This window comes from Hylobates moloch, unplaced genomic scaffold (genome assembly GCF_009828535.3).
Source record: "Hylobates moloch isolate HMO894 unplaced genomic scaffold, HMol_V3 SCAFFOLD_19, whole genome shotgun sequence".
Classification (NCBI taxonomy): domain Eukaryota; kingdom Metazoa; phylum Chordata; class Mammalia; order Primates; family Hylobatidae; genus Hylobates; species Hylobates moloch.
This window is the reverse complement of record NW_026652294.1, coordinates 9,554,079-9,581,902: the sequence shown is the minus strand read 5'-3', so window position 1 is coordinate 9,581,902 and position 27,824 is coordinate 9,554,079. Positions and strand designations below refer to the sequence as shown.

The 27,824-nt window shown below is 40.3% G+C and overlaps 1 protein-coding gene across 2 annotated transcripts in view; it reads left to right on the top strand.

Annotated features, from left to right (window-relative positions):
* Positions 1-27,824, top strand: part of PITPNB (phosphatidylinositol transfer protein beta) — a 68,317-nt gene that overhangs the window by 10,097 nt on the left and 30,396 nt on the right. For both annotated transcript variants that reach the window (XM_032138045.2, XM_032138046.2), the window contains exons 4-7: positions 11,300-11,391; positions 12,379-12,386; positions 12,890-12,964; positions 14,867-14,950. In XM_032138045.2, coding sequence (XP_031993936.1) covers positions 11,300-11,391; positions 12,379-12,386; positions 12,890-12,964; positions 14,867-14,950 — 259 coding nt within the window. The remainder of the gene's footprint in view (positions 1-11,299; positions 11,392-12,378; positions 12,387-12,889; positions 12,965-14,866; positions 14,951-27,824) is intronic.

Here is a 27,824-nt window from a genome sequence, read left to right as displayed (position 1 = left end):
AAATGAATCATACTCATGTTTTGTGGAACTCCTCAAAGTTGTAGCTGTCATGATCAGAATTTTTTTATATTTCCTCAGCTTAACTCTGCTACTTGGTTTATAGTGACCCATAACCTACTCATCTTTGGTTTATAGTGACACATAATCTTATCTCTTTATAGAACCTTAAATTTTATCATTATTTTCTCTTAGAATACAGCATTTCTTTGCTTCTGTTGCAGGTTTGACTTGAGAAATAAGGCAGTAACTCTGATCAGTTATCCATAGAGAAGGTCTTTTCATGGTTCCTATTAATTTGTTAGTACCCTAAGTATATCTGAAAAATATGTCTATTGAGAGATGATTTTGGCATTCCAGATGGTATAGTCTATATGTATTTTAAGTTTTGAATTTGCTTATATATACTCAGCTTTCTTTTTCTAGCATTTTTGCATTTACCTGTTAATTGAATTGCACCACCACATATAAAAGTTCCTCTTAAAGACACTGGACTCTTCCTGGGGGTTCTAAAATAAGCCAAAAAGTTTGATGTATAAAATTTTTTGTTGGCCTCTGATGTCCTGTTTAGATCACTATCCTATAAGTAAATAAATTTGAAATAGATTCAAAATGTCCTCTGGTTGAAATCTGAGAGTTGGAATGTTGAGAAAGTGTTTGATACATTCCTGCATGGAAAAGAACAGTTTGAAATAATATGTAATACATAATATGTTACATGTTTTTTGAAAAAAATCAGAAAAAAGAAGCCTAAAAGAGGTACATTAAAATGTTGAGAATATTTGTCACCTAGTAGTGGGATATGGGTGATTTAAAAAATCCCACTTAAATCACCCATATATCAACCAGGTGATAAATATTCTCTTCTGTATTTTCATTTTTATAAGAAAGAAAAGGAATGTTAAATATGATTTTTGAAATAGTTGATTTAGGTAACGCTCCAGTCATGAATAAGGAGTCTCATAAGTTGAAGAGGGCTAGATAAATATGGTTAGTGCAAGAGATATTCTTATTCCGGAGAGGTTATTTGGGGATGAGTTTCAGAATTCCTCTCAGGCTTTAGTGGGTTAAATAAAAGAAGATTTTGGCTCTTGGCGGCCAACCTTCCAGCACAGTTGGGCTTCTAGAACAACTTCTCCATTCCTAGGAGGAGCGGGGTACCCTGTGGTTTTACCCTGCACTCATTTACTTGTCATTGCAATCCTGAGAAATAGACAATAATTCATATTGTACCTAAGACACTAAGGCACATATTTACCCAAGCTCACAGCTAATAAGTGATGGAATGGTGACAGAGACCTAGGTGCTCTGATTTCAAATCCCACACCCTTTTGTCCCAGGTGCCTGATAAATACAAGGCACTCCCATGAGAAGGGAGAGAGGGGATCTGATGGGATGGCGAGGGTTGATTCCCATGGAAGGTTGGCCTTATCACACAAAGATGGCAGCTGTGGGCAGAAGCACAGAGAGGAATGAGACAGGAAAGGGAAAAAGGCAAGAGGGTGGCAGTAATGAGTCTCAGGCAGCATGGCAAATAATGACTCTTCTGACAGTAGTGAGGAACAAAAACCTATCCAATAATAAATAAACTGGGCAAAACAGGGCCCATTTGCTGTCCTCTGGAGGAGGGAATGGCTATGGGGCAGTCAGATGTCCACACTGACAAATTTGTCAGTGTCAACATTGAAAGCACATCAGCCACAGGATAACTATATTATGGAAGGGGGGAAAGAATCATTTAGTAGTAAGTGCTGAGGCCTTCACTGTTCTGCAGGAAAGACCTCCATCCCAAGGCAAGCCTAAAGGTGCAGCCCCATCAGACTTACAGTTTTCTTTAGGGCATCAGCTCAGCATGCTGAAGACATACCCACAGTCCCTAGCTAGTTTTAGAGCTCTCCCTGAGGAAGTTAAATTTGTGTCTAGTAATATGTTTGCTTTTTCAACATTTACTCCATAAATTATCCTAAGCTGGGTGCACCATCACAACATCAATAAAACTACAAACTTGACTAAGGCCACCAAGGCCTTATTTTACTTTTGAGATACTTGAAGTTCTGAGATCTGCTTTAGCCAGTGTAACTCAAGTCTCTGGATTCCCTGACCTGTATGCTTTCCCATTTCAGCAAAACACTTCTTGGTAGCATATATATGCTTAATCTCAACCAGAAGGTTGAGAAACAGTCTTTGTGAATATTGACAAAATCCAAAGGTTGGTGACTCATTGCACAGGACATTTGAAATGTCTGGTTTCCTTGAATCTCAGGTGATAAATCATCTCATGGGATAATGAGATTTTGTCCATATTTTGTTTGATAACTTAGAGTGAGTGGTTGCCCATGGTAATTCTGAACAGAAGATCTAGTACTTAATGTATTTTTACTGTGTGCTGGTCACTGGGTTATTGGAAGTGTTTTAGGGGGGAGTTTATTCATTCCTTACAGCAACTTTTTATAGTGAGGAAACTGAGGTCCAGAAAGGTTTAACTTACTCCATGTCTCACTGCTATTTGGTAGCAGAGATAGGACTTGAACACAGACCAACTCCAGAACCTGCCCTTTTAACCACTTTGCTCAACTAACCACTTTGCTCTACGTCTGAATCCTGTGGAAGAGTTATTTTCCATTTCCTGAAGTTAACTCCTTGGGAGTTTACAGAAAAATTCTTCCAAAACCACAGGTTTCACCGTCTCTTACTTTCTCTGAAGTCTTTAACATCTAAAGTCTTCTTCCAAAATAAAGCTAAACTTAACAAGGTATTTCAGATTCCCAATTGTGTAAGTCCATCCAGAACAAAAACCCTTGGCTCTAAGCAAGCCAGTCTCTTTGTTGTCTTCCTAACATAAACTGTTCAGCCCACCCTGAGCGTTTTTTTCAGCCCCTTATGCTGGGGTCTCTCATAACCTGCTTGGTTTTCTGAGTACACCTCAGAACTATCCTATGCAGAGGCATTCCATGGCTGATTTTATTCACTTTGATCCCTCTTCCCTAAACCCATCATATTTATAATTTCTTCTCATTTTGATACCTAGTCACATATTTCCATGTGTGCATGTTTGTCTTATTGTATCCCATTTTCCACTAAAGTTAGTTTCTTTAATGCTCAGTAGTAGATGGTAGTGAAAGAGGAAGGAATTTACTGGGCAGAGAATTTTGGAGCAAGACAAAGAAATGTGTTGTAACTTTCAGATGGTATTTCAGAGAAAAGCTTGTAGCTCTCCTGAGACTTCACTGTAAGAACACACTGACCAGTCCTTTTTGCTAGTTTATTTGCTCACCCTTCTTGAGGAAAGTCAGCTTTATTCTTTCTTATTCTGCATAAGTGTTACACTTTCGCCATCTTCAGTCAGTCCTGATTGATGGGGAATTTATAAGGCTTTGCCAACTCCAGAACCACCTTGTTTCCCAAAGGTTGAAACAGAAGAAGTTTTTTTTGAAAAATCGTTATTTTAAAATTTCATGTGGTTCTAAGGTAAGAGTTCATTTTTGTAAGCAAAGGGAGTCATTTGCCAGGAACTTAAATTATGTTTTAAAATGAGAAATTTAAATCACCTGAAAATGAAAGGATTGATTGTATATAGTTGTTCACATTCAGAGAGCATCTTGCACATATAAGAAATTAATAGGCTGGGTGCGGTGGCTTGCCTGGAATCCCAGCACTTTGGGAGGCCGAGGTGGGTGGATCATTTGAGGTCAGGAGTTCGAAACCAGCCTGGCCAACATGGTGAAACCCCATCTCTACTAAAACTACAAAAAATTTAGCGGAATGTGATGGCAGGCACCTGTAATCCCAGCTACTTGGGAGGCTGAGGCAGGAGAATCGCTTGAACCTGGGAGGCGGAGGTTACAGTGAGCCAAGATAATGATTGCACTCCAGCCTGGGCAATGAGAGTGAGACTCTGTCTCAAACAAAAAAAGAAAAAGAAAAATTAATAAATATCAGCCAAATATAATTTGTTCTTGAGTCAAGAATTAGCCATTATAGACACATGTTATTTGTCATTGTATGTAGTTTAGTCCTAAATTTTTCACAGTTCAGTTTTCCAAATCAAGAGTGATCCTGTTTCAGAAAAATATCAGAAGTATTTTCTGAAATATATTTTTCCTCTTGATGGTGTATCTCATTTTTCATGTATTATTCCCCTTTTATTGGGTGAAAAATACTTTTCTCTTTGTTTTTTGTAATTCTCCAGGACTTTGGAGTCTACTGTCTCCCAGAAGTTAGGCAGTTTGTGTCTGGTTATTTTACTCCCTTCCCACAAACTGGGGTTTTAAATCATTTCTGTAATTTCCCTCCTTATGTATCTTCTTTTCTTTCTTCCATCTCCATCACTACTGTTAATCAAAGTTACCGTTCTCTCTCTTAGACTTGCCTCCAGGCTGATATTTTGCCATCCATTCTTTTTCTGGCTTTAAAATTAATTGAGATATAATTTATATGCCATAAAATTCATTCTTTTAAAATGCACACTTTAGTAGTTCTTGGTATATTCACAGAGTTGGGCAACTGCCATTGTTACTTAATTTCAGAACATTTTCCACAATCCAGAAAGAAATCTCGTATTCATTAGCAGTCACTATTACCCCCTCCTCCCAGTGCCTGGCAACCACTGATCTACTTTCTGTCTCTGTAGATGTACTGTGGATATTTTATGTAAATGGAATCATGTAATATGTGGCCTTTCGTGATTGACGTCTTTCACTTAGCATGTTTTCAAGGCTTGTCTGTGTTAAAGCATGTATCACTACTTTGATATTTATCTTTTTTTATAATTTATCATATTTATAATTATTTGATATAATATATCAAATATATTATATATTTGATAATATATTACTTTTGCTGAGTAATATTCCATTGTATAGACCTGCCACATTTTGTTTATCCATTTATCAGTTGTTGAACATTTGGGTTTTCACTTTTGGCTGTTACGAGTAATGCTGCTGTTAACATTTCTGCATACTTTTTTGTGTGCGTGTGAACATGTTTCCAGTTCTCTTGGAGATATATATTGCTGTGAGTGAAATTGGCTGGGTCATATGATCACTCTATATTTAACCTTTTGAGGAACTGTCTATCTGCTTCCCAAAACAACTACACCACTTTATAATGTTACCAGCAGTGTATGAAGGTTCCAGTTCCTCCACATCCTCATTATCTTTTTTATTACAACCATTCTAGTGTGTGTGAAGTGGTATCTCATTGTGGTTTTGGTTTTGATTTGCATTTTCCTGGTGATTAAAGATGTTACCATCTTTTCAAGTGCTTTCTGGTCATTTGTATATCTTCTTTGAAGAAATAATCTGTTCAAATCTCATACCCTCACTTTCTTTTTAGTTTTTTTTTTTTTTTTTTGGAGACAGGGTCTCACTATGTCATCTAGGCTGGACTGCAGTTGCTTGATGATAGCTTACTGTAGCCTCGAACTCCTGGGCTCAAGCAATCCCCCCACCTCAGCCTCTCAAGTAGCTGGGACCATAGGTATGCACTGTGCTCTGCTAATTTTTTTTTTTGTAGAGATGGAGGTCTCCCCGTGTTGCCCAGGCTGGTCTCCAACTCCTGGTGCTTAAGCTGTCATCCTGCCTCAGCTTCCCAGAGTACTGGGATTATAGGTGTGAGCCACTGGCCCTGGCTGCCCATTCTTTTTTCTGTTTTTTTGTTTTTTGTTTTTTTGGTTTTTTTTTGGAGACAGAGTTTCACTCTTGTTTGCCAGGCTAGAATGCAATGGCGTGATCTCAGCTCACCACAACCTCCACCTCCTGGGTTCAAGAGCTTCTCCTACCTCAGCCTCCCGAGTAGCTGGGATTACAGGCATGTGCCACCACGCCTGGCTAATTTTGTATTTTTAGCAGAGACAGGGTTTCTCCATGTTGGTCAGGCTGGTCTCGAACTCCAGACCTCAGGTGATCCATCTGCCTTGGCCTCCTAAAGTGCTGGGATTATAGGCCTGAGCTACCATGCCCGGCCTCTGGCTGCCCATTCTCAAATTGAGTTTTCTGTGTTAAGTTGCGTTGTTTATATATTCTGCAAACTAGTTCCTTATCATAGAGGTGATTTGCCGATTTTTCCCCCATTCTGTGAGTTATCTTTTCACTTTCTTGATAGTGTCTTTTGAAGCTTAAAAAGTTTTTAATTTTGGTGTTTGCCTGTAATCCCAGCTACCTAAGAGGCTGAGGTGGGAGGATTGCTTGAGGCCAGGATTTCAAGACCAGCTGGGCAATATAGCAAAACATATTGCGACCCCATCTCTACAAAAAAATTTAAAAATTAGCCCGGTCACAGTACAGCTTACCTGTTTGTCGTAGCTACTCAGGAGACGAGGTGGGAGAATCGCTTGAGCCCAGAAGTTGGAGGTGGCAGTGATTTATGATTACACCACTGTTCTCCAGCCTAGTGACAGAGCAAGACCCTGTCTCTTAAAAAACCAAAGAAAAAAAAAGTTTATGATTTCGATGAAGTCCAATTTATTTTTTCTTTTTGTAGTTTATGCTTTTGATGTCATCAAAGAAATCATTGCCCAATCCAAGATCATAAAGATTTACATCTGTATTTTCTTATAAGAATTTTATAGTTTTAGTTTTTATTTAGGTCTTTATCCATTTTGAGTTAATTTTTGCAGCCATCCATTCTTGCCCACTCCAATTAATTTTTCACACAAAGCCAGAATGGTCATACAGCTGAAATCAGGTTGTGCCATTCCCCTTTTTAAAGCTTTCAGTGGCTTCCCATCATACAAAGAATAAAATCTAAACTCTGTGACCTATAAGGTGGGGCCCATGTGGTCTTTCTGCCCTCTCTCCATGTTTGGTCACTGCAGTCTAGCCATGCTGGAGGCCTAAGAGTGGCTCAAGCAGGTTAAGTCTTTTGCTGTCTTAGGACCTGTAGTCATGCTGTTCCCTCTACTTGCTGTTCTGTTCCCTGCCTCCGTACCCTTGGATCACTGCTGTAATATTATTTCCTCAGAGAGGCCTTCCCGAATACCCTTGCTCCACTTACTAATTGCCCAGTATCCTGTTCTTTAATTTCACTGCACTGCTTGTTAAGTAATTCTCTTTGTGTTTTGTTGTTTACTAATCTGTTTTCTGCCTCCATCCCTCGAAATAAGTTCTGAGTAGGAATTGTCCTGTGTACTCACCATAATTTACACAGCCCCTGGCCTGGCACAGTGGACACAGTAAATATTTGAGTGGATGAATGAATGAGGTACCCAGTATTTTATTTATATATGTATGTATATATATATAGTTATTATTTTTGAGACACAGTCTCACTGTGTCCCCAAGCTGAAGTACAGTGGTGTGATCTTGGCTCACTGCAGCGTCCACCTCCCTGAGTCAAGTGACTCTCCTGCCTCAGCCTCCCAAATGGCCGGGATTGTAGGCACCCGCCACCATGCTGAGCTAATTTTTGTGTTTTTATCATGTTGGCCAGGGTTTCATCATGTTGGCCAGGCTGGTCTCGAACCCCCAACCTCAGGTGATCCTCCCACCTTGACCTCCCAAAGTGCTTGGATTACAAGTGTGAGCCACTGCACCTGGCCCTTTGTTTTCTTTTTTTGCCTTCTCAACTGAGCTTTTCCTGACTAGTGAAGAGAAGGCGTCACAGTGTATTTAAGGGATATTTCAGTTGATCATAAAATGAAAGATTAATTGGTTTATTTATGGTAAATTAATCTGGTCTTTAAATTCTTCCCTATATTTTTCTGTGTTTTGATGTTCATCTGCAGTGGGAAGGAGAAGGGTGGGAAAAGTTGTCTTGCTTGTGTGGTTTACAGATAGACATAATAATTTCCAGGGAAAAGTGCAGTTAGAAATGATTTGCCATGGTAATTATGTATCTCAGGAATAGGATTAAAAAAGGAATGCGCCTAGATCAGGCATTCAGTGTACCTTATGGTCATATTTTACCCTGAAGTTAAATAGTCTTAAAGTACTATTCAGAATGGGAGAAGGGGTATGTATTCCTAAAGAGTCTTCATGGTCCTGGGCATTGTGCTATGGGTAACTCAACTCTTCAGTCTTAAGCACCTGAAATCTAGCTATGTTTACCTTGAGGTAAGTAAGCACTGTTCCAAGTATTGGTTTATCATGAGGGAGCACCATTTTGTGAATAGTTTGGGAGGACAAGAGAAGAAGGATTGTCCTTTCTGCGTGTTTGTTTTTGAAGGCCTACGTCCCATTTTGTTAATTCAGTTAATAATTGTTCCTTTTCTGAGGCTCTCTAAGCTTCCAAAACAGGAATCTGCTACATTTTACTAAAGGGCCTTACTATTGTTCATTCAGTTAATAATTGTTCTTTTCTGAGGCTCTCTAAGCTTCCAAATCAGGAATCTGCTGCATTTTACTAAAGTGCCTTACTAAGTGATAACTGTGGTGGCAAAATGATGTATATACTCTCAATTATATATAGTTGGCACACTTGAACTACCATGTTAGGAATATATTGAGGTTGCCATTAATGAAAATTTCTAACCTTTGAAGTAGAATTGAAATTTAATTTTATTTGCTCCATATATACATTTTCCTCAAGTTTAGTCAGTTACTTAGATTCATTGAGGAGAGATGTATTTGATAATGTTCTCACGTTAAACATTAAAAAAGGAGTAAATTTGAAATAAATCTAGCTTATAGGTTTGGACTTTATTAACTCAGTCAAAACATAAAATGAATTGTTGGAATTCACATGGTGGGAAAAGTATCTTAGAAATAAGATAGTAGGCATTTAGGAGTGAGATAAAGAAATATTAAAATTTTCATGTAGATTTGGCTCATGTTGGCCTTTAATGATAAATGCCAGTTTCCTTCTATTTGAGTCAGCAAATTTTAGAACATTTTATGAATATTAAGGTTCTTCACACATCAGGCACTATAGGAATAAATGGATAGTTAAAATATGTGTCTGAGTTAATACAGAATTGTTTCTCCTGCCTTTTCATTTTTTGTTTCTTTTTTTTTTTTTTTTTTTTTTTAAGATAGAGTCTTGCTGTGTCACCCAGGCTGGAGTGAAATGGCATGATCTCAGCTCACTGCACCCTCCACTTCCCAGGTTCAAGCAATTCAGCCTCAGTGTCCCGAGTAGCTGGGATTACAGGCACCCACCACCATGCCTGGCCAATTTTTTGTATTTTTAGTAGAGACGGGTTTCACCATGTTGGCCAGGCTGGTCTCGAACTTCTGACCTCAGGTGATCCACCCACCTGTGCTTCCCAAAGTGCTGGGATTACAGGCGTGAGCCACCACGCCTGGCCTCTCCTGCTTTTTCTAAGTTGACCAACTGAACCATGGATAGATCCGTTTGTCATACTCTCAGATGAATAGGTAGTCTTGTAGCTTGGCTTAAAAAATTATGCTCATGTGTTCCGTTGTACCCTGATTAGACCTCACCCACACTTAAAGGGATTTTGGTTCTAGTTCTTTGGCAATGGGATTAATTTTTTGGACAACTAGATACTCTTTGACTTTTAAAATGATGTTATTTTCAGTTATCCTGGCTTGGTGTTTCTGAAGTTTGAATGAATCGTTTCACCATTTGAAAAGAAATAAGTGATCAGGCCGGGCGTGGTGGCTTACGCCTGTAATCCCAGCACTTTGGGAGGCCAAGGCGGGCGGATCATGAGGTCAGGAGATCAAGACCATCCTGGCTAACACGGCGAAACCCCGTCTCTACTAAAAATACAAAAAAATTAGCGGGGGGTGGTAGCGGGTGCCTGTAGTCCCAGCTATTCGGGAGCCTGAGGCAGGAGAGTGGTGTGAACCCAGGAGTCCGTGGAGCTTGCAGTGAGCCAAGATCCTGCCACTGTACTCCAGCCTGGGTGACAGAGCAAGACTCCGTCTCAAAAAAAAAAAAAAAATTAGTGAACAAAGAATTAGCCTCTTTCATTTTTAAGGATGTGAAGACATTAAGGAAGATTTAAATGAAGAAAGGCATATGAAAGTACCCAGCTCTGTGTCAGCTTATAATTAAAAAGCAGTAACTACCATTTTTTGAGCTCATTGTATTGTGCAGTGTGCTGAACACATTCCATTATTTGATTTAATTCTATCAATAACCCTGCAGAGCAGGTAATAGGAATTCCATTCAACATATGAGGAATTTCAGAGAAGCCAAGTAGCAGGCCTGAGGTCACACAGCTTCTAAATGGTGATTTTGGGATTTGAATTCGATCTGTGTGAAAAGTCTGTGCTAGCAAAACTACTTTTTACAGTAGGCTCCAGTCACTAAATCAGTCACTTCATTTGCATTTATTTGAATACTGTTAAGACTGATTTTCCTATTTGTTTGTTAACGAGTAACATTTTCTATTTGTAATGGGCCTGTGGATGACTTTTGCCCCTTTATATGTTGGGATTGTTTCTGATTATCATATGCTTGCACAAGCTTCTCATATATTAATCATGTATTGAACCTTTCTCTTCCTCTGAACATACTTGAGGCAGCAAGTGACATTCATCTCCCATACCTACAAAATTTTATACTTGGATATGCTTTAATTTCTCATTTTCTACATGAGTCGTTTACATTGTCATTTTTCCTCAGGTCTGTTTACATTGTCATTTTTCTTCAGGTCTGTTCTGTAAAATGTATTCAGACTTTTATTCAGAGATATCTCCTTATTCTGGGGCTTTTTGCATTAAGAAACAGTATAATGTCATCTAACTCTAAGAACTACGTTGTATTAATGTGCAGGATGAATAGCCATTAACTCTTAGGTTTCACATTGGGGTAGTAGATCAGAAGTTCTTAAGAAATAATTGCTTCTATTTAAAAAAAAAATACACACGTAAACACAAAACGTTTTATACAGTTAACGTTTTTTTTTTCCTTCTGAGACAAGGTCTTGCTCTGTCGCCCAGGCTAGAGTGCAGTGGTGTGATCTCAGCTTGCTGCAACCTCTATCTCCCAGGTTCAAGTGATCCTCCCACTTCAGCCTCCTGAATAGTTGGGGCTATAGGCATGTGCCACCATGCCTGGCTAATTTTGTGTTTTTTGTAGAGACAGGGTTTCACCATGTTGCCCAGGCTAGTCTCAAACTCCTGGGCTCAAGCCATCCTCCTGCCTCAGCCTCTCAAAATGCTAGGATTATAGGCATCAGCCACCATACCCAGCTAAATATTCTTAATCATTTTTATTTAAAGTGTAAAAAATTATGTGTTCATTTCTACTGGATTACTTTAGGATTGAAATAAACTAGTTCATCAAACTTAGAACGTGGTCACCTTTGATTGCCATACTCTTTCAAGCAATTTGATAGATACCAAGAATTGATGGTGCTGTTAAATAATATCCAGTATCTCTCTTCTCCCAGCAAAGTTCCTGCATTCGTGAGGATGATTGCTCCCGAGGGCTCCTTGGTGTTTCATGAGAAAGCCTGGAATGCGTACCCCTACTGTAGAACAAGTAAGCCTGGCCCCCAGCAGCCATTGCACCCCTCCACCCTGAGAATGAGAGAGATTCCCAGTACCAATGTCTTTGAGAAGGGTTACACTGAGCAGGATCTTCCTTGGGTTCTTGGATAGTCACTGCTAGAATGAGGCAGAGGAAGGGCTGCACTGGGTTCCTTTTTTTTTTTTTTTGATTGTTTTTTAGGTGAGACAGAGTCTCGCTGTCTCCCAGGCTGGAGTGCAGTGGCGCGATCTCGGCTCACTGCAGGCTCTGCCCCCCGGGGTTCACGCCATTCTCCTGCCTCAGCCTCCCGAGTAGCTGGGACTACAGGCGCCCACCACCTCGCCTGGCTAATTTTTTGTATTTTTAGTAGAGATGGGGTTTCACTGTGTTAGCCAGGATGGTCTCGATCTCCTGACCTCGTGATCTGCCCTCCTCGGCCTCCCAAAGTGCTGGGATTACAGGCGTGAGCCACCGCGCCTGGCCTGCACTGGGTTCCTGTCCCCAGAACTTTGTGACAGGCATAAGTTCATTCTCACGTGGCAGCCGCTTTGGGGTTCTAGCTGACTATGCTGGCTCCAGGGGTAAGCCAAAAGAAAGGTCGTTTACACTCAGAAGGGTGTTTTGGTGCATTTCAACAGTGTTTTACTTAAATTGCTACATAGTAGAGGAGGAATAAGACAGACTTCTGAAACAGCATCCTATCATTTACTAAATTGACCTTATAAATAATGTTTTGCTGTTGTGACATTATTATTCTTTTTAGCATTATTTTTAAAATTAGATTATTCTTCATATTTTATTTATACTCCATAATCTAATGTACTGTGTAGTGTCACTTGTGTAGAAACTGTTTTGCAGACATAAGTTACTAAATAAATGTTCTGTGTTTTCAGATAGTTTAGTCTTTGTGACATTAAGTATTGGGACAGATTGTTTTGACTCCAATTAATATTCTGAAATTTTTCTCCTTCCATTACCTACCTCTCCATTATGCCTCAGTTGTAACGGTGAGTAAAACTATTTTTGTGTCTCATACTTTCTTTATCTTTAAACTTTGTTTTACGCAGTAATTATTTTCAACCATTCTTTGCTAACTGTCCCTCACTGCATGGTTCCTTCCTGTGTCCCGCCAACCAGCCCCCACCCTCTACCACATGTTCCCAGTGTTCATGGGCCCTTTCCACCCTTGTTTCAAAATCTCCCTGTTGATTTTATTTTGCTTTTGTTACTCCCTTCAAATGCCATATTTGTTTATCAGACCTCACAGCTTCTTTATTAGCCCAGTATGCCGCGTGGCAAGTAGAATTGTTTAAATTATTTAAAAGCATGCAGCATTTGGTTTGCCTGACAAGCCTATAAAAATCGGTAGCTATTGATTCTTTGTCACTTGAGGATCAGTCTCCTTGTAGAGTCAAAGCATGGATGCCTATACTGGGAAAAGCTCCTTCAGACGTGGTCACCAAGAAACAGGTAGAAGATCACTGTCATTTTCCTGTTGTGTTTTCTGCAGAATGAATATATGAAAGATGATTTCTTCATTAAAATCGAAACATGGCACAAACCAGACTTGGGAACATTAGAAAATGTAAGTTTCAACTCTGCACTTTTAGTACAGAAGCCCCCTGGAAACGAGAATACTATATGTAGTTCACTTTGTCATCATCAAAGTAATGTCACCTGTGTTAGGCTAGTATCTGACAGCAACAAGCTGTGTCAAATTGAGATGAGGCGGGCAAGCAGCCAGAAAGCAAATTGGCTTTCCCTATCAGTCCTCTTGCCTTGACACTTTGGTAGAGTTGCTGTTTTGATCAGCAACTCTCTTTATCCGAGATGAGACGAGGAGAGCATGAGTAAACAAAATTCACAGATAATCCCCAGCCCAATTTTAGCCATTAGTTTTGCTAATAGCTTGCTTTTATCTCTGAGTGTTTGTCAGAGCTGCTTTGCATAGCAGGATTGATTGCTTTAATTTTTACTTCCTGTCTGCTTTGCTAGGGTATGGGCTCATGTCAGAGAAATGGCCAAAAGGCAGGAGGGATAAAGTACTTGAATAACTTACAAAAATGTTGAAAAGCTGTTGACTTATATAAGTTGGTGCACATTTATCTCTTTAAGATTCAAGAACATCTTTGAGTTAGGACTTAAAAAAATGTAATCATTAACTTTTGGTAAGATTTGTCGTGTAACTTGGGAAAAGGCCTGTTGTATAGGTTGATACCCTTTGTCTAGGGGTTCTCAAAAGTATGGTCTTTGGATGGGCCAGCAGCAGCACAGTATCTGAGGACTTGTTTGAAATGCAAATACTCTGACCTCACCGAAGAACTACCGAACCAGAATCTCTAGGGGTGGGACTCAGCAGTTTCTGTTTTCTGGTGCACATTCATTCCAGGAGAGTAGGTTAATGATTGTGGCAAATTCTGTTTTTACTGTTCTATTACTGTGCTCTTATGTTATTGAATTTTAATATGTAGTATTTGACTTGAGTTTTCTTTCAAGTGATCATTTGACATTTTATGTTGTTTTTCTTTTTGTTTTTTTTTTTGAGACAGTCTCACTTTGTTGCCCAGGCTGGGGTGCAGTCATGCGCTGTCTGCTCAGTGCAATGTCTGCCTCCTGGGTTCAAGCGATTCTGCTGCCTCAGCCTCCCAAGTAGCTGGGACTGCAGGCATGCACCACCCTGCCTGGCTAACTTTTATATTTTCAGTAGAGATGGAGTTTCACCATGTCGGCCAGGCTGGTCTTGAACTTCTTACCTCAGGTAATCTGCCTGCCTCAGCCTCCCAAAGTGCTGGGATTACAGGTGTGAGCCACTGCACCCGGCCTTTATGTTGTTTTTCGTAGTAATCCTCTATAATTTATAATCTAGATGAGATTATTTGGTGTGTATTAATCTGTATGACTTAATCTGATATTTTCAGCTTTTAAATGGGCATATCTTTGGCAGTTTTCAAACAATTCCTAATTAGTTCATAGATGGCATTTCAGAAATAAATGCTTGATCAACATGCAGTAGAGAGGAGTTGGCATCATACTGAAACTGAATAGCTTTAGGATAATCAAATTTTGGAGAAATTTTAGACCATACAGTGCATCATTTGAATTCTACTTGTAATGTCACCTTATGTTTGTATAGGACTTTGTTGGTTACAAAGGTTACAGGTACTTTGTTGTGTATCATTTGGGTTAAACGTAGGTCTTGTATATTTAGTTACATAAATCATCTGTGAGGACTGTCAGAAGGTAATATTGACAGGTTTCTACTCATTTGGCAGCATCCTCATTCTCTCCTTCCTTATTATTTAGGGTTATAAGTGGTAATAAAAGACTTTTAGATCTTGCAAAATGTCAGCTGATATAATGAAATAATAATTTGGGTCTTTTAATTCCCTATAATGTATCCTGAGAGACTCAAGGTAAAGATTATATGTGTAAGCATAATAGAATAATCTACAGTTTGTTTTGTTTCTTTTCTCTTTGTCATTGGTAGGTACATGGTTTAGATCCAAACACATGGAAAACTGTTGAAATTGTCCATATAGATATTGCAGATAGAAGTCAAGTTGAACCAGCAGTAAGTATTACTCAATGACATTTAACTTGTTCCCTTTTACAGTTAAAAATTATTTTCTACTATCACATTTGGGATTAAGTTAAAAAAATTATTTCCTTTCTTTCTTGTACGGCCTACATTTCTATGCCGAAATGAGCTTGGAGTGTAGTCTAGTACGTCTGTGCAGCAAAGAGACCAGAGTAAGAGAGAAGGTGATTTGTTTTCTGTGTAGATTTTGGCTTTGTACAAGTGATCCCTTTAGGAAGTCCCAGTATACCTGGGAAATGTAGGTTGTTTTCATTGAAAAACAAAACAAAACACATTGTTTACAAAATAATTCTCCCTTGAGCTAGGTCTCTCTTACTTTTTCAAATGTGATTAAGAAAGCAAAAATTTAATTTGCATACAAGTATTTAGTAACTCAGCTACAGTTGTTATTTGTGGAAAATGGTTGGTGTAGAGTATCTTTTTTAAAATGTTCTTTTAGATTCCAGAAGTAGGTATAGAGTATTTTAATTTAATAGTTGTTTAGCTTTCTATTTTGAATCCTATTAAGATGTAAATATTTCTACTCCTGGCTTTTGACTTAATAAAATTTCTTTTTCACAAGACACTTATTCCTCATGCCAGATTAAGACTCAAGATAAAGATGATATATGTAAGCATAATAGAATAATCTTAGGCTGGACGCGGTGGCTTCCACTTGTAATCCCAACACTTTGGAAGGCCAAGGAGGGAGGATTGCTTGAGCACAGGAGCTTGAGACCAGCCTGGACAACATAGTGAGATCCTGTCTCTAAAAAAGAAAAAAACAATTAGCTGGGCGTGGTGGCATGTGCCTGTAATTCCAGCTACATGAGGAGGCTTAGACAGGAGGATTGCTTGAGTCCAGAAATTTGAGTTTGCAGTGAGCCGTGATCGTACCACTGCACCCCAGCCAGGGTGACAGAGCAAGATCCTATCTCAAGAAAAAAAAAAGGCCTGACACAGTGGCTCACGCCTGTAATCCCAGCACTTTGGGAGGCCAAGGCAGGAGGATCACGAGGTCAGAAGATCAAGACCATCCTGGCTAACACGGTGAAACCCCTTCTCTACTAAAAATACAAAAAATTAGCCGGCATGGTGGTGGGCGCCTGTAGTGCCAGCTACTCGGGAGGCTGAGGTAGGAGAATGGCATGAGCCCGGGAGGCGGAGCTTGCAGTAAGCCGAGATCGCGCCACTGCACTCCAGCATGGGTGACAGAGCGAGACTCCATCTCAAAAAAAAAAAAAAGGAAAAAAACGGACCCCTGTCTTATCTTGCCAAAGTTTGTGAATATTAATGTGGTTCTTACTTTGTAGTGTGCTAAGTGCTGCTTTGGTTTTACACAGCACGTGTAAATACAAGCACTGGTACTCTTTCTCTAATCTAGAGAGCTAAAGCTTTGGAATAAGAGTGGTACCCTTTGTTTTGTCGTGGTCAAGCACAGTGTGTTCAGTAGGCACAGTGTGTTCAGTAGGCATCCCCTTCCATTTCTATTTTTGGTGCTTATTCCCTGAACTTGAGCAGTGTTATAAGCGAAACAGAAATAAGTCAAACACTAAATGTCTGGTTTTGGTGTTGAAATTTAAAGGTAAACTTGCCTAAACAAAGGTCCCTGACCTTTTCTCAGATGTCACTGGGGTTGAGACTGCCAGCAGTGACCCAGTGCCAGGCTGGGCCAACTCTGCTAGGGCCCCCTTCCTGCTTAGAAGTGTGAGCACTGATAAGGGACTTTTGTTCTAGAAGTTCTTAAATTTTAGTTTTGCTGCGATTTGAAGTTGTTTCAATTTTAGGGATATTTCCACCTTTGACATTATATAGGGAGTTTTTCAATCTGTAGAAATGAAATGATATATCTGTTATGCCCTTTTATTTCTCTTGGTATTGTTTACAGCTAAGATTTACTATATGTGAAAGAATGATGGGAAGAGAAGTAATTGGGAGTAATGAGTGAGTCAGTTAATGACTAGGTCAGGACAGCTTACAAGCCTGGAGCTGCCCATCACTAAAATACCAAGCAGCAGTATGCCACACCAGGATCGGGTGCCCTGGGGAAGGCATTCCCATTATGTTGTTGGTGTTTGAAAATGCTATAATGGCCAAACAAAATGGCTCAACTGACTCAGACTTATGGTCCATAGGTTTGCAGTCTACGTTGTTCAACAGCAGAGTACAAGATACCTTTTGTTTTGCTGGAGGCATAAAAATTCTTTGTTCCTGTCCTTAGGCGAAAATGGGCAGTGTTTACAGGCATGAATGCTGGTGGAAAGAGCAGTGTAAGGGCAGATTGATTGCACAAGAACCCTGGAGGCCCTGGTTCCCATCCCCTCCACCTCAGCACAGACTTCAGAGAGGAGAGGAGGCACTGGATACATGACAGCAGCACTTGAGATAGGTGCTCCAGGTGGAAGGCACCGCACGTGCAAAGGCTGAGTAGGTAGTTCTCTGTGTGAAAATGGTGATGTTTGGGGTGGATGGCTAGTGAAAAAGACTGGATTGAGCCCAAGTGAGGAGGATCTGTGTTGTGAGGCATGGAGCTTTGACTGAAAACATACATTCTGAAACTAGGTGGGCTTCAGATTTCCATTCTGAGGCTCTGCCACCTACTGGCTATTTAATCTTGGACAGGTTGGTTGGCCTCTCTTTGCCTGTATTGTGTAAAATGAGAGTAATTATAGGATTAAATATGAGCACTTAGAGTATATTAGTCTGTTTTCACACTGCTGTAAAGATACTACCCACGACTGGGTAATTTATAATGGAAAGAGGTTTAATTCACTCACAGTTCTGCATGGCTGGGGAGGCCTTGGGAAACTTACAGGCATGGTGGAAGGGGAATCAGGCACGTTTTACATGGCGGCAGGAGAGAGAGGAGGAGGAAGGAGGAACTCCTAAACAGATCTTGTGAGAACTCACTCAGCGTCACCAGAACAGCATAGGGGAAACTGCCCCCATGATCCAATCACCTCCCTTCCTTGACACATGGGGATTACAGGTCCCTCCCTTGACATGTGGTAATTACAATTTGAGATGAGATTTGGGTGGTAACACAGAGCCAGATCTTATATAGCCAGTGCGTAGTTCAGTAAATGCTAGCTGTAATTGTCATTATTATTAGCTCCAGTTGTTCAAGAGTTCTGAGAGTCTGTGTTCACACCAGGCATTGTTTGGGGACTAATCACAACCTGCATCTATGTGGTTTTTTGATGTTCACAGCTCCTATTTCCCTTACGTTTTAGAGATTAGTAAGATATATTTTAAAGTTTATTGAATTTGCAGGAACCATTTTTTATTGGGATAAAATACACATAACCTAAATTTTACCCTTTTAGCCATTTTTAAATGTACAATTCAGTGGCATTTGGTACATTAACAGGGTCCTGCAGCCATCACCACTGTCTAGCTGCAAAACGTTTTCATCACCCTGTACTCATGAACATTCATTCCCTGATTCTCCTTCCCCCAACCTTTGGCAACTGCTAACCTGTTTTCTGTCTCTTGGGATTTGCCAGTGCTGGATATTTCATATAAATAGAATCATGCAGTGCACAGCCTCCTGTGGCTGGCTTCTTTCTTAAACTTTGCATTTATTTACAAGATTCATCTTCGTCGTGTGTGTCAGTACTTCATTCCTTTCTCTGGCTGAATAATATTCCGGTGTATGGATAGACCACATTTTGTTCATGCATTCATCTGTTTTTTGTTTTGTTTTGTTTTTGAGACGGAGTCTCGCCGTGTCGCCCAGGCTGGAGTACAGTGGCACGATCTCGGCTCACTGCAAGCTCCGCCTGCGGGTTCATGCCATTTTCCTGCCTCAGCCTCCCGAGTAGCTGGGACTACAGGTGCCCGCCACCATGCCCAGCTAATTTTTTGTGTTTTTAGTAGAGACAGGGTTTCGCCATGTTAGCCAGAATGGTCTTGATCTCCTGACCTCGTGATCCTCCTGCTTCGGCCTCCCAAAGTGCTGGGATTACAGGCATGAACCAGCACACCTGGCTTCATGTGTTCATCTGTTGATGGACATTTGGGTTTTTTCTACCTCTTGGCTGTTGTGACTAGTGCAACTGTAAACCTTTGTGTCGTAGGAGCTTTTTGTCTAATGTGCTCTCTTAGTTGGGGATAATTAAAGAACTGTTACGTAAGGATTATCAGACCTTTTGATGTGAAAAAAAAAATAATTCCAGTATGCATATTTCTCTGTTACAAAAAGAAAGGGAAAGGAACTTTTTGGTGTCAAAGGTGCCCTTGACAGTTTTTAAGCCTGGAGCGGAGCATTGAGCTTCCAGGGTTGGGGTGGGGGGTGAGGGGCGGGCGATGTTGAAGGCTGGTATGGGTGGTGGCAGGAGAGCTAGGACCAGACCCTCATTTCAGGGAGGAGGTGACTGTGAAATCTAGTGGTGCAGGGACCCTGGGTCTGCTCTTTTATTCTGCACATCCTTATCTGTCCACTTTCCCAGGCATTGACAGCTGCCCCTACACTCTATCCCTTTAATTTCTGCCCCATTGTTTTGGCCTTGACTAGTTAGTGTTTTAGGATTAGCTTCTATCCCAAACACCTGGACCACCTGGCGGTCACTACTTCTTACCAGATCTAACTTGGTTTTCTGTTAATTTATTCATTTCATTCTGCCCTTTTAGGTAATTTTGTCACTCAAATATTCTAGTCTACAGTGTAGAGAAAAGGCACAACACATTTGCTATTCTAAAGTGGTAATGTCGTAGCAATGAATAGTACTGAATGCCTGTGCAGTGTGTACCAGTGCTGTGCATGCAGCACTGTGGTAGCTGTCGAGGATTTGTATAGCACCCACAAGAGACTTACAGTCTTAGCAAGAGAAGCCCAGTACAACGAAGTAGTTAACAAGTGGCAGAGGCTTATAGCATGGTCCAAAGTGCTGTAGGGTTTCAGAGAAGAGAACAGACGATCTGTAAGAATGCAAAGCTGAAAAGGCTGAAGGGAAGACTCCTGACATGAGGATTTGTAGGGTTTTGATGAGTGGAACAGTCATTACACTTTTTCCTCTTAAACTTGTTGCTCTGACACATTATATGTTTATTTCTTCATTTTTCTCTCTCCCTTCCAGGTAGAAATTAAACCTGAGAGGGAAGAGTCTTTGTAACCTTAGCCCATGTCTCCCCAGATCCTATAACACTGTCTGAAATATAGTAGGTACTCAGTGAATTCCTGTTAATAAATGAATCATAGGCAAGCAGAATAGAAATGAAGGTACAGATGTACCATCTGACATTGAATTGGAGTAGTTTTTCGGGCTGAAGGGAACCTTAGCTACCTAGGCCTCCTTGCATTTAGACTGTGCTTCACATAATCCTAGGAATTTCTTGCCCCCCTCCTCCCTCAGGTTATCAGGATGGAGCGACTAGAATAAGGGGCTGAATTCCTTCCTGTTCCCTCTGCCAGCGCAGTTGTGCTTGCTTGTCATTAGTCTTGACTGTAAGATTTACAATGAACACACAGTTCTGCAGCTACAGAAAGTTTGGTTTCAGGGCTAACCTCCTGAAGCCCAGGTAAGCTAGTATGATCACTTAGCTAATGCCTAAAGTGGGAATCCCAATTCTCAGATCAGCTGACTGATTCTTCCCTAGCTCAGGCGTTACCGGGGCAGTCACTCTTCGAGCTGCCACTTGAGAATTCTCTTCCTCTCATCGCACTGCTCTGCCACGGACCATACCCTGTGCTTTCCTGTTCCAACACACTGCTTGTTCTCACCTCCTTTCTGGGACTCCTTTCTTTCTGTCCAAAGTTGACATGTTCTTCAGGATCTAGATAGGTCGGAGCTTGCCTCCTCCAGGGAGATTTCTTTCAAGTTGAAATCAGTCTTCCTCTCTGCTTAATTTCAGAAGCTTTTGCTCATTTCATTGGTGTGTTTTGTTCTCTTTGTTTAGCAACCTGTTCCCTTTATACAGAGAGGCCCTTCATAAATATCGGTCAGATGAACCTCATGAGCTTGAGAATAATGATGGAACTAAACACTATGAGCCAAGAGTTTGTACTGGAATACAAAATCAATTTGATGTCCTTTTGATAACACCTGGGTTGGCAAGGGATGAGGAAGCAGGCCCTCCCATACATTGCCTGTGGGAATATAAATTGGTGGAACTGGTACTAGTCTAGCAGAATTACAAGTGTACATAGCCTATTGACCCAGCAAAATTCTGCTTCTAGGAACTGACTCTACCCACTGTAAAGTGACAGGTGTATAAACCTAAGATCAGAAGTCTAAGTGTTTCTTTATCAATCGGGAACTGATTAAAAACATTATGGCACACTCATATGATGGAGTTTAGTGCAATCATTAAAAGGGAGTGAGCTTTATTTGTACTGATGGAGAATCCTTTTCAAGACAACCTGGAGGGAGAAAGACAAAAAAGTATGTAAATATGCTTGCATTTGTTATATTAAAAGGGAGAAAAATAGTTTGCTTAGTTATGTATGGACTATCAGGAAGAATGCGTAAGATGCTGTTGATAGTGATTTCCCTCAGGACAGGAATGGGATGGAAGAGTTGAGGTCTGACAGAGATGTGTGCAGTGGATCAGGGGATAAACTCCTGTCACCAACTGTATGGTTTCTGTTGCTGCATAACAGATCACTACATATTTAGTGGCCGGGTATTGTGACCTGATTAGTTTGATTAATTAAGGGAATGGCCTCCCATTACCTTTGCCACAGTCTGGCTTAGAAGCAGGTTAGCGGTTCTGCTTGCACTTAATGGGAGGGAATTATATGAGAGTGACTTATGGCGGAGAGGGGTTCACTTTAGGGTGCATCTGCCATACCAGCAGTTAATGTTTAGTGCCTAGAACTTGCTCCTTAAGGATTGGAGTGACACTAGGATTGAGAGCTTAGTAACTATGAATAGGCCAGCAAGTGGGTGTGGGATTGAGTGGGGGTGGGGCTGCACCCCATGGATTGGGTTGCCTGTTAGATCTGGGGAGGTGGGGTGGGTGGGGATATTGGGGCAGAATCTCCTTCCTAGATTGCTGAGTCTGTCTTGTTCCGGGGACCAGAGGACAGCTTATGGAGGCTCAGGTTGGGTGGGGAATGGTTAATGGCCAGATCCAGATCCTACCCCTTCAGTCAGCCCCAGCTCTTATCCTGCAGCTCAGCTGGGAGCCTGACTCTCTTGCTTTGTAAACAGGGTATGATCCCCTTTCACGAGACCACCGTCATGTCTGGGCCTGTACTAAGAGGCTGTGGCTAGAACCTGCGTTTTTCTCAACACTATTTTTATGACCAAAGGGCAGCACCTTCTGAATGGGAGATCATGTGACTACTGGGAATGCATGTTCCTCTAATGCTCCTGTGTTTAGTGGTAACACCTCACATGCAGAATCTGGTTACCTCTGCAGTTGTGAATATCCAGAAGTTAGGTAAATCACTGTCTATAGTCTTACCCAATTTAAAAGTTCATGATTTGACCTTTTCTCCCTTAAATGAATGTGTTGGTGGTGATTTGGAAAAAGAAAGTTAGGAAGACCTTCTGAAGGTATAGTGATCCTCAAAGTTAGTACTTGTGGCACCTTGACTCCTGGAGATTTTTGTCTCAGTCTGATTTAATCAGTGATTTTTCATTCTGTATTTAATGATCTCTGGTTTTTCTTGAGTGAGCTAATTTAAAAAAAAAAAAGTTAAATCGTTGAGTTTATTTCATATTACTTGCTTTTAAAAAGAAAGAAAACAGCTGCATTATTAAATGTGAGTGAATCGGTAGGCAAGTCCTCAGAGTCAGGACAAACATGAAATAGTTGGGAGTACGAGAAACCAAGAATTTGAAACTCCACCTGGTGGGGGCTTTCTGTCATTGCAGGTGGATTTAATACAAATGCAGCCCCAAATATTTTAATTCAGAGTGATTGTTGATTACTCTTAAGATGTAACTCTCAGTTAGGTTGTCAGGTGGCTTGCATACCACTCTTGTAGATTTGCTGTCTTTGGTAGTGTTTATGAACTATACTTCACCATGCAGAGAAGAGATGCGATTTGACTCATGGCGCAACTGTATACTTGAGTGGATGCTTTGACATGTTTACATAATTGGAGGGTGACGTTGTCACAATAACTCTAGGAACAAGGATTTGTTTTAAAAATCTGTCAGTGTGACCCAGGGTCACAGAGTAGTTTGCTACAGAAATCATACGTATTTAAATATATGGGTCATTAGGACTTTTTGTTGATGACTTATGGGAAGTTTGTATATGAGTATTGCATTAGCCACTGTTCTCTGTAATTTTCCAGAAGCTACATCACTTCCTGATGAAACAAGCCAAGTAGTCTGGGATTTCTACATAATGTCCCCACCTTATCTTTTGTCCCTTTAGAATGTACCTACCATAGGAAATGGATTTCCTGTTTCAAGAGAAAGTGACATTGTAGCGAAGTGTTATTAAGGTGTTATATGCTTTAAGAGGGAAGCATCCTTCTGCCAGTCATCCCAGCGGTCACAGAGTACACCATGCTCCAGCAGGACACACCTCACACCCTCTCCATCCTCAGAGCCCCTTGTTTTAAACCCAGGCATCACTTCTAAAAGTCTTCCTCAGTAAGCTAGATGCCTCTTGGCGGTCAGGATTGTACTATACTCATCATTTCTCTTTCCAGGACCTAGCAAGAGACTCGATGCATGGCGTGGAGTAAGCTCTTCCATAAAGGTTTGGTAGATCAGAGAGAATTTGCAAATGTTTTTTCTCTCTAGTATTATAAAAAAGAAGAAGAAAAGGCTTTTTGGAGGAGTTGAAGTTTTTATTGTTCAAATAGTAAATGAAAAAATAAAATGCTACTTTAATTCCTTCTTTAGTAATTCTAGATAAGATATATATTGTGTGCCTTAAATTCTAAAAATTTTGGCCAGACACAGTGGCTTACACCTGCAATTCCAGCATTTTGAGAGGCTGAGGCAGGAGGATTGCTTGAGTTCAGGAGTTCGAGGCTGCAGTGAGCTATGATCATGCCACTGTACTCCAGCCTGGGCAACAGAGACTGTCTCAAGAAAATAAAACTTCTGAGTGTTGTTTCTAAACGAGCAAATACCTTTTTGGTCAGATTAAAAAGTGTTTTGGTTAGATCAAATTGTAGTAAGAGCCAGGAGTATCCAGCATAAAACACCACAGTGTAAGTTTTAAAGTTTTTTAATTTCTAAAGTTGTCACTGATACACAACCACAGTAAAAAGTTTAGGATTCCTTAAATGTCCTGATGAAATGCACATGCATATCTTCAACACATTTCCAAAATATACACAAATGAGTCAGTTGACATCTGCTTCTGCTTTTTTTTTTTTTAGGTATAAATTTGAATCTGGCTCTTTTTAATCATCTCCAGCACTTTGTCTAAGTAGCTTTCTCTGATTTGTATACAAAAGTCACTTCCCGGGAGAGGAAGACTCTTTAAAGTGTAAGCTGAAGTATACACACGATTAACATCAGAGAGACTTTTGTTTTTGGAAGTAATTTGAAAGAAAATGAGCATGGTTTAGAAAAAAAAAGAAATTGGAACCACATTTTTAGATATTTATGTGTAACAAGAAAGGATAGTATCAGTCTTCCTCTATAGTACATACTATGTGACTTTATTTATATAATTTTCAAGGTACTTTTTAAGTAGAAACAATGTTTAATCCAAAATTTTAAAGCTTACATACCTAAAAGTGATGACCCTTAACATCTGAGTGTTTTTTACATGTTAATAATAAGGAAATATTAATGATTTAAAAGCATTAAATTGTTTGAGAGATGTAAATTGTTTGAGAGATGTAGTTTAAAAATCTGGATCCATTTAATACTGAAATGAAGCAAATTTAAAGAGAGAATGAAATTTTTCCCCTCATCTTTCAGCATGTTTGAGTGTAATGCTTCAATTCATGGTGAAATTTTTCCTAAATGAGATGGTTCAAGATCAAGCATTAGCTTTGTGTGACCACAGTGCCATGACCATGGCATTTCAGCATCACCAAGGATGATGTTCCTGAAAGGATGAGACACAAGCTAGAAACTCGTGTGCCATATTGATTTTGGGTCACAGAATGTGCAGGATATGCTCTGATTGATAGGGAACTTTCCTGCAGAGTAGGAGGGGCCCCTGCTTTGTGGGCTACGCAGTAAGTGTGTTGTGCTCCTAAGATAAAGCTCAGATTTCATTCATATCACGTTCATCTTTTTGTCCTTTTTAACTTCACCCTAGTTGTTACTCTCATGTGCCTCTTCCTTACCTGCCCATGAATATAAGTTCCACTGTCATATTTACCCAAAATCTCCATCCTTTTTTCTCCATCCTTTTCCTCAGTTGCAAATGTCCCCCCCAGGGGGTAATGGGGACACAGTTATGGGCTTCGAGTGCTGCAGCCCTCCTGCCTGCCCCAGGCAGCCAGCCTTCCCTCCCTACGCCGTGGTCCCTGGGTTGTTGCTGCTGTTGAGACTCTGGACCAGTCTGCAACATCTCTTTCCAGCAGAAACACTTCGTGCAAGCAGCTTTTTCAGCACCAGCTTCTGTAGCAAAGCTGTGGGTCCACTCACTAGTCACATTTTTTTTCTTAATACCCCAGAGGACACAGGCACTCCCAAGTGGGAGGATGAGGCTGCTGATAATCAGCTCAGCCCCCTTTGCAACAAGTGAATCACCTCTGCTGAGTCCAGCTCACTCACACCTCCCCTGTCCTGTCCCCGGTTTGGTCTCCTTTGGAGACCACGGTCATTAGGCAGGTCTGTACATGCATGAGTCCCAGTTGTGGGCTGTCTGTCCACTAGTCCAGTTCTCTGAAGATTGCCTGGAAGTGGTTCTTTTTAGAGCCCCTGAGGGTCGCTGGGGAGCATTTTTAGCTAACTTCAGAGCTTGCCTGTCAAAGCCTTTATTGGGACTCAAGCCAAAACCCTGAGTCCCTTTGCATTCAAGTGTGGTCTGCCCACAGGCAGCTTATTAGAAATGCAAATTTGTTGCCCCCTCCCTGTTTAGAATCTTTGGAGTAGGGCTCAGGGCTCTTTCTGGCCCTCCAGGCAATTCCTGCGCGTGCCCACCTTTGAGAAGCTGCATTCTAGTATACATTATTAATGGTGAAGATTGTAGCATAGGCACCCTTCTAGGATTTTGGAAGCAGAAGGAATCTCAGTTGGAGGCCATGGTCCAACAATATTCCCCTCAACCTTTATTTTTACTGTTAAGAGAATTTGTAGCCCGGGGAACTGCTGTAACTCCCCATCCATGTAAGCAGTGGAAGGGGAGCCAGGACTAATGCAGAGCTGGTGACTTTATTTTTGTCATTCTAGAACAACTTTTTGCTGTATGACGTTTCTTCCTTTGCAATATGTTAAGAGCATTCTTAATTTATTTGAAGGAAACAGGCAGCAGCTGTTCTTCCATCCCTCTTCCCTAGTCCCTTGAAACCCCAGTTTTTATCAGTAGTAGTCTTGGTCACCTCCTCCCACAACTGCTGAACTCTGATGTATTTCGAAGTTCGCATATGTGCAATAGAGTAAAAGGATTGGACACTCAAAGATGTGTTTTGATGTGGGTACTTACAGGGAACACCACTCATACATTTTCTCATTTGTTCATTTAATAAACATTTATTGGAACTTACTATTTGTTCTGTGTTACTGTGGATACATCTTTCTCCAGTTAAAGGAACAATTGTATCTGTCTAAAGAGAGTGAGATTCTTAATCGCGGACATGATGAGGTGTGTCTAAGTGACTTACAAGTTCCAACTGTTGGTTGTGTAGTATGTGAGTGCTCCTTCACCAGAGGGTTATTTTTCCTTACAGCTGATACAGACCAGTGCTGGGCATCAGGCTGCTGCCATAGTCAAAGTTCAAAGACTAATCAGAGCCACGAGTTTTGGAGTTTTGCAGTTTACTAAATGAACAGACATTTTAATTGCTTGTCAAAGGACTGTAAAGGGATTGTTGGGCTCATCTAAACTGTTTCTGAGCAGCTTGTAGAAGTCTCATGTTAATCTTTTTAAGGATTGTGATGTCAAAGAAAATGAATTGTTTTTTAAAGTTTGTACTTTTTGCTTGTTCTTTATTTGGTGAGTATGTCTTGGTAGGAAGAACAGTGTCCTGTTTTAGTTGAGGGCAGGGATATACTAAGCCAGTACCTGTTTTTTTGAAATTTCACTTGCCTTTGGGAATGAACATAAATGATTTGCTTTTCCATACATTTAGTTCTTTTCACTTTGAACATACCGTTCACTTTTCACTTTGAACATACCGTTCCATTTTTTGAGTTTTTAGTGAGCAATCTGACACTTCTTAATTGTTTTAAACCACGGGTGTATATTGTTTTAAAAAAAGGTATTTTGTTCTTTTTAAACATATTTTTTCTGAAAGTTGGCAAACTGATGAAACTTGGTTTAATTTATTTGGATTGAATCTTAGGGGCATGTAAGTTTTGGTCACACCTTAAACAGTGCTTGTTTCTTGTGCTCTCAGAAGGATTTAGTATATCTTTTCTTTTGATCATACATTCTCTGAGACAATGCCCAGATGTTACATACTTGAGTAGATAGCCTTGGTAACGCATGCTTTACTGCACTGCCTTTAGAAAAAACTTCGTAATTGCATTCTCTAAATAATCTTTATAATATTAAAACTTTTTTCTTTTCAAAATGAAAAAGAATGATGGAACATGACCAGAAAAAGTTAAATATTGGTTGAAGCCATGTGAAGTTGTTAATATTTGTAAGCTTTTGAGCTACAAAAATGAAATTTTCTTATGGGTCAACCTAATATATCCTCCAAATTAATTTTTGGTAGATGATACCCTAAATGGTCAGCAGTCCTTTTGGTTCTCTCTCGCAGCTTTCAAGAAGCTCCTGTGTTTTAGATGTTACATTTGTTCCAACTGCTGCTGCTTATTTCCTA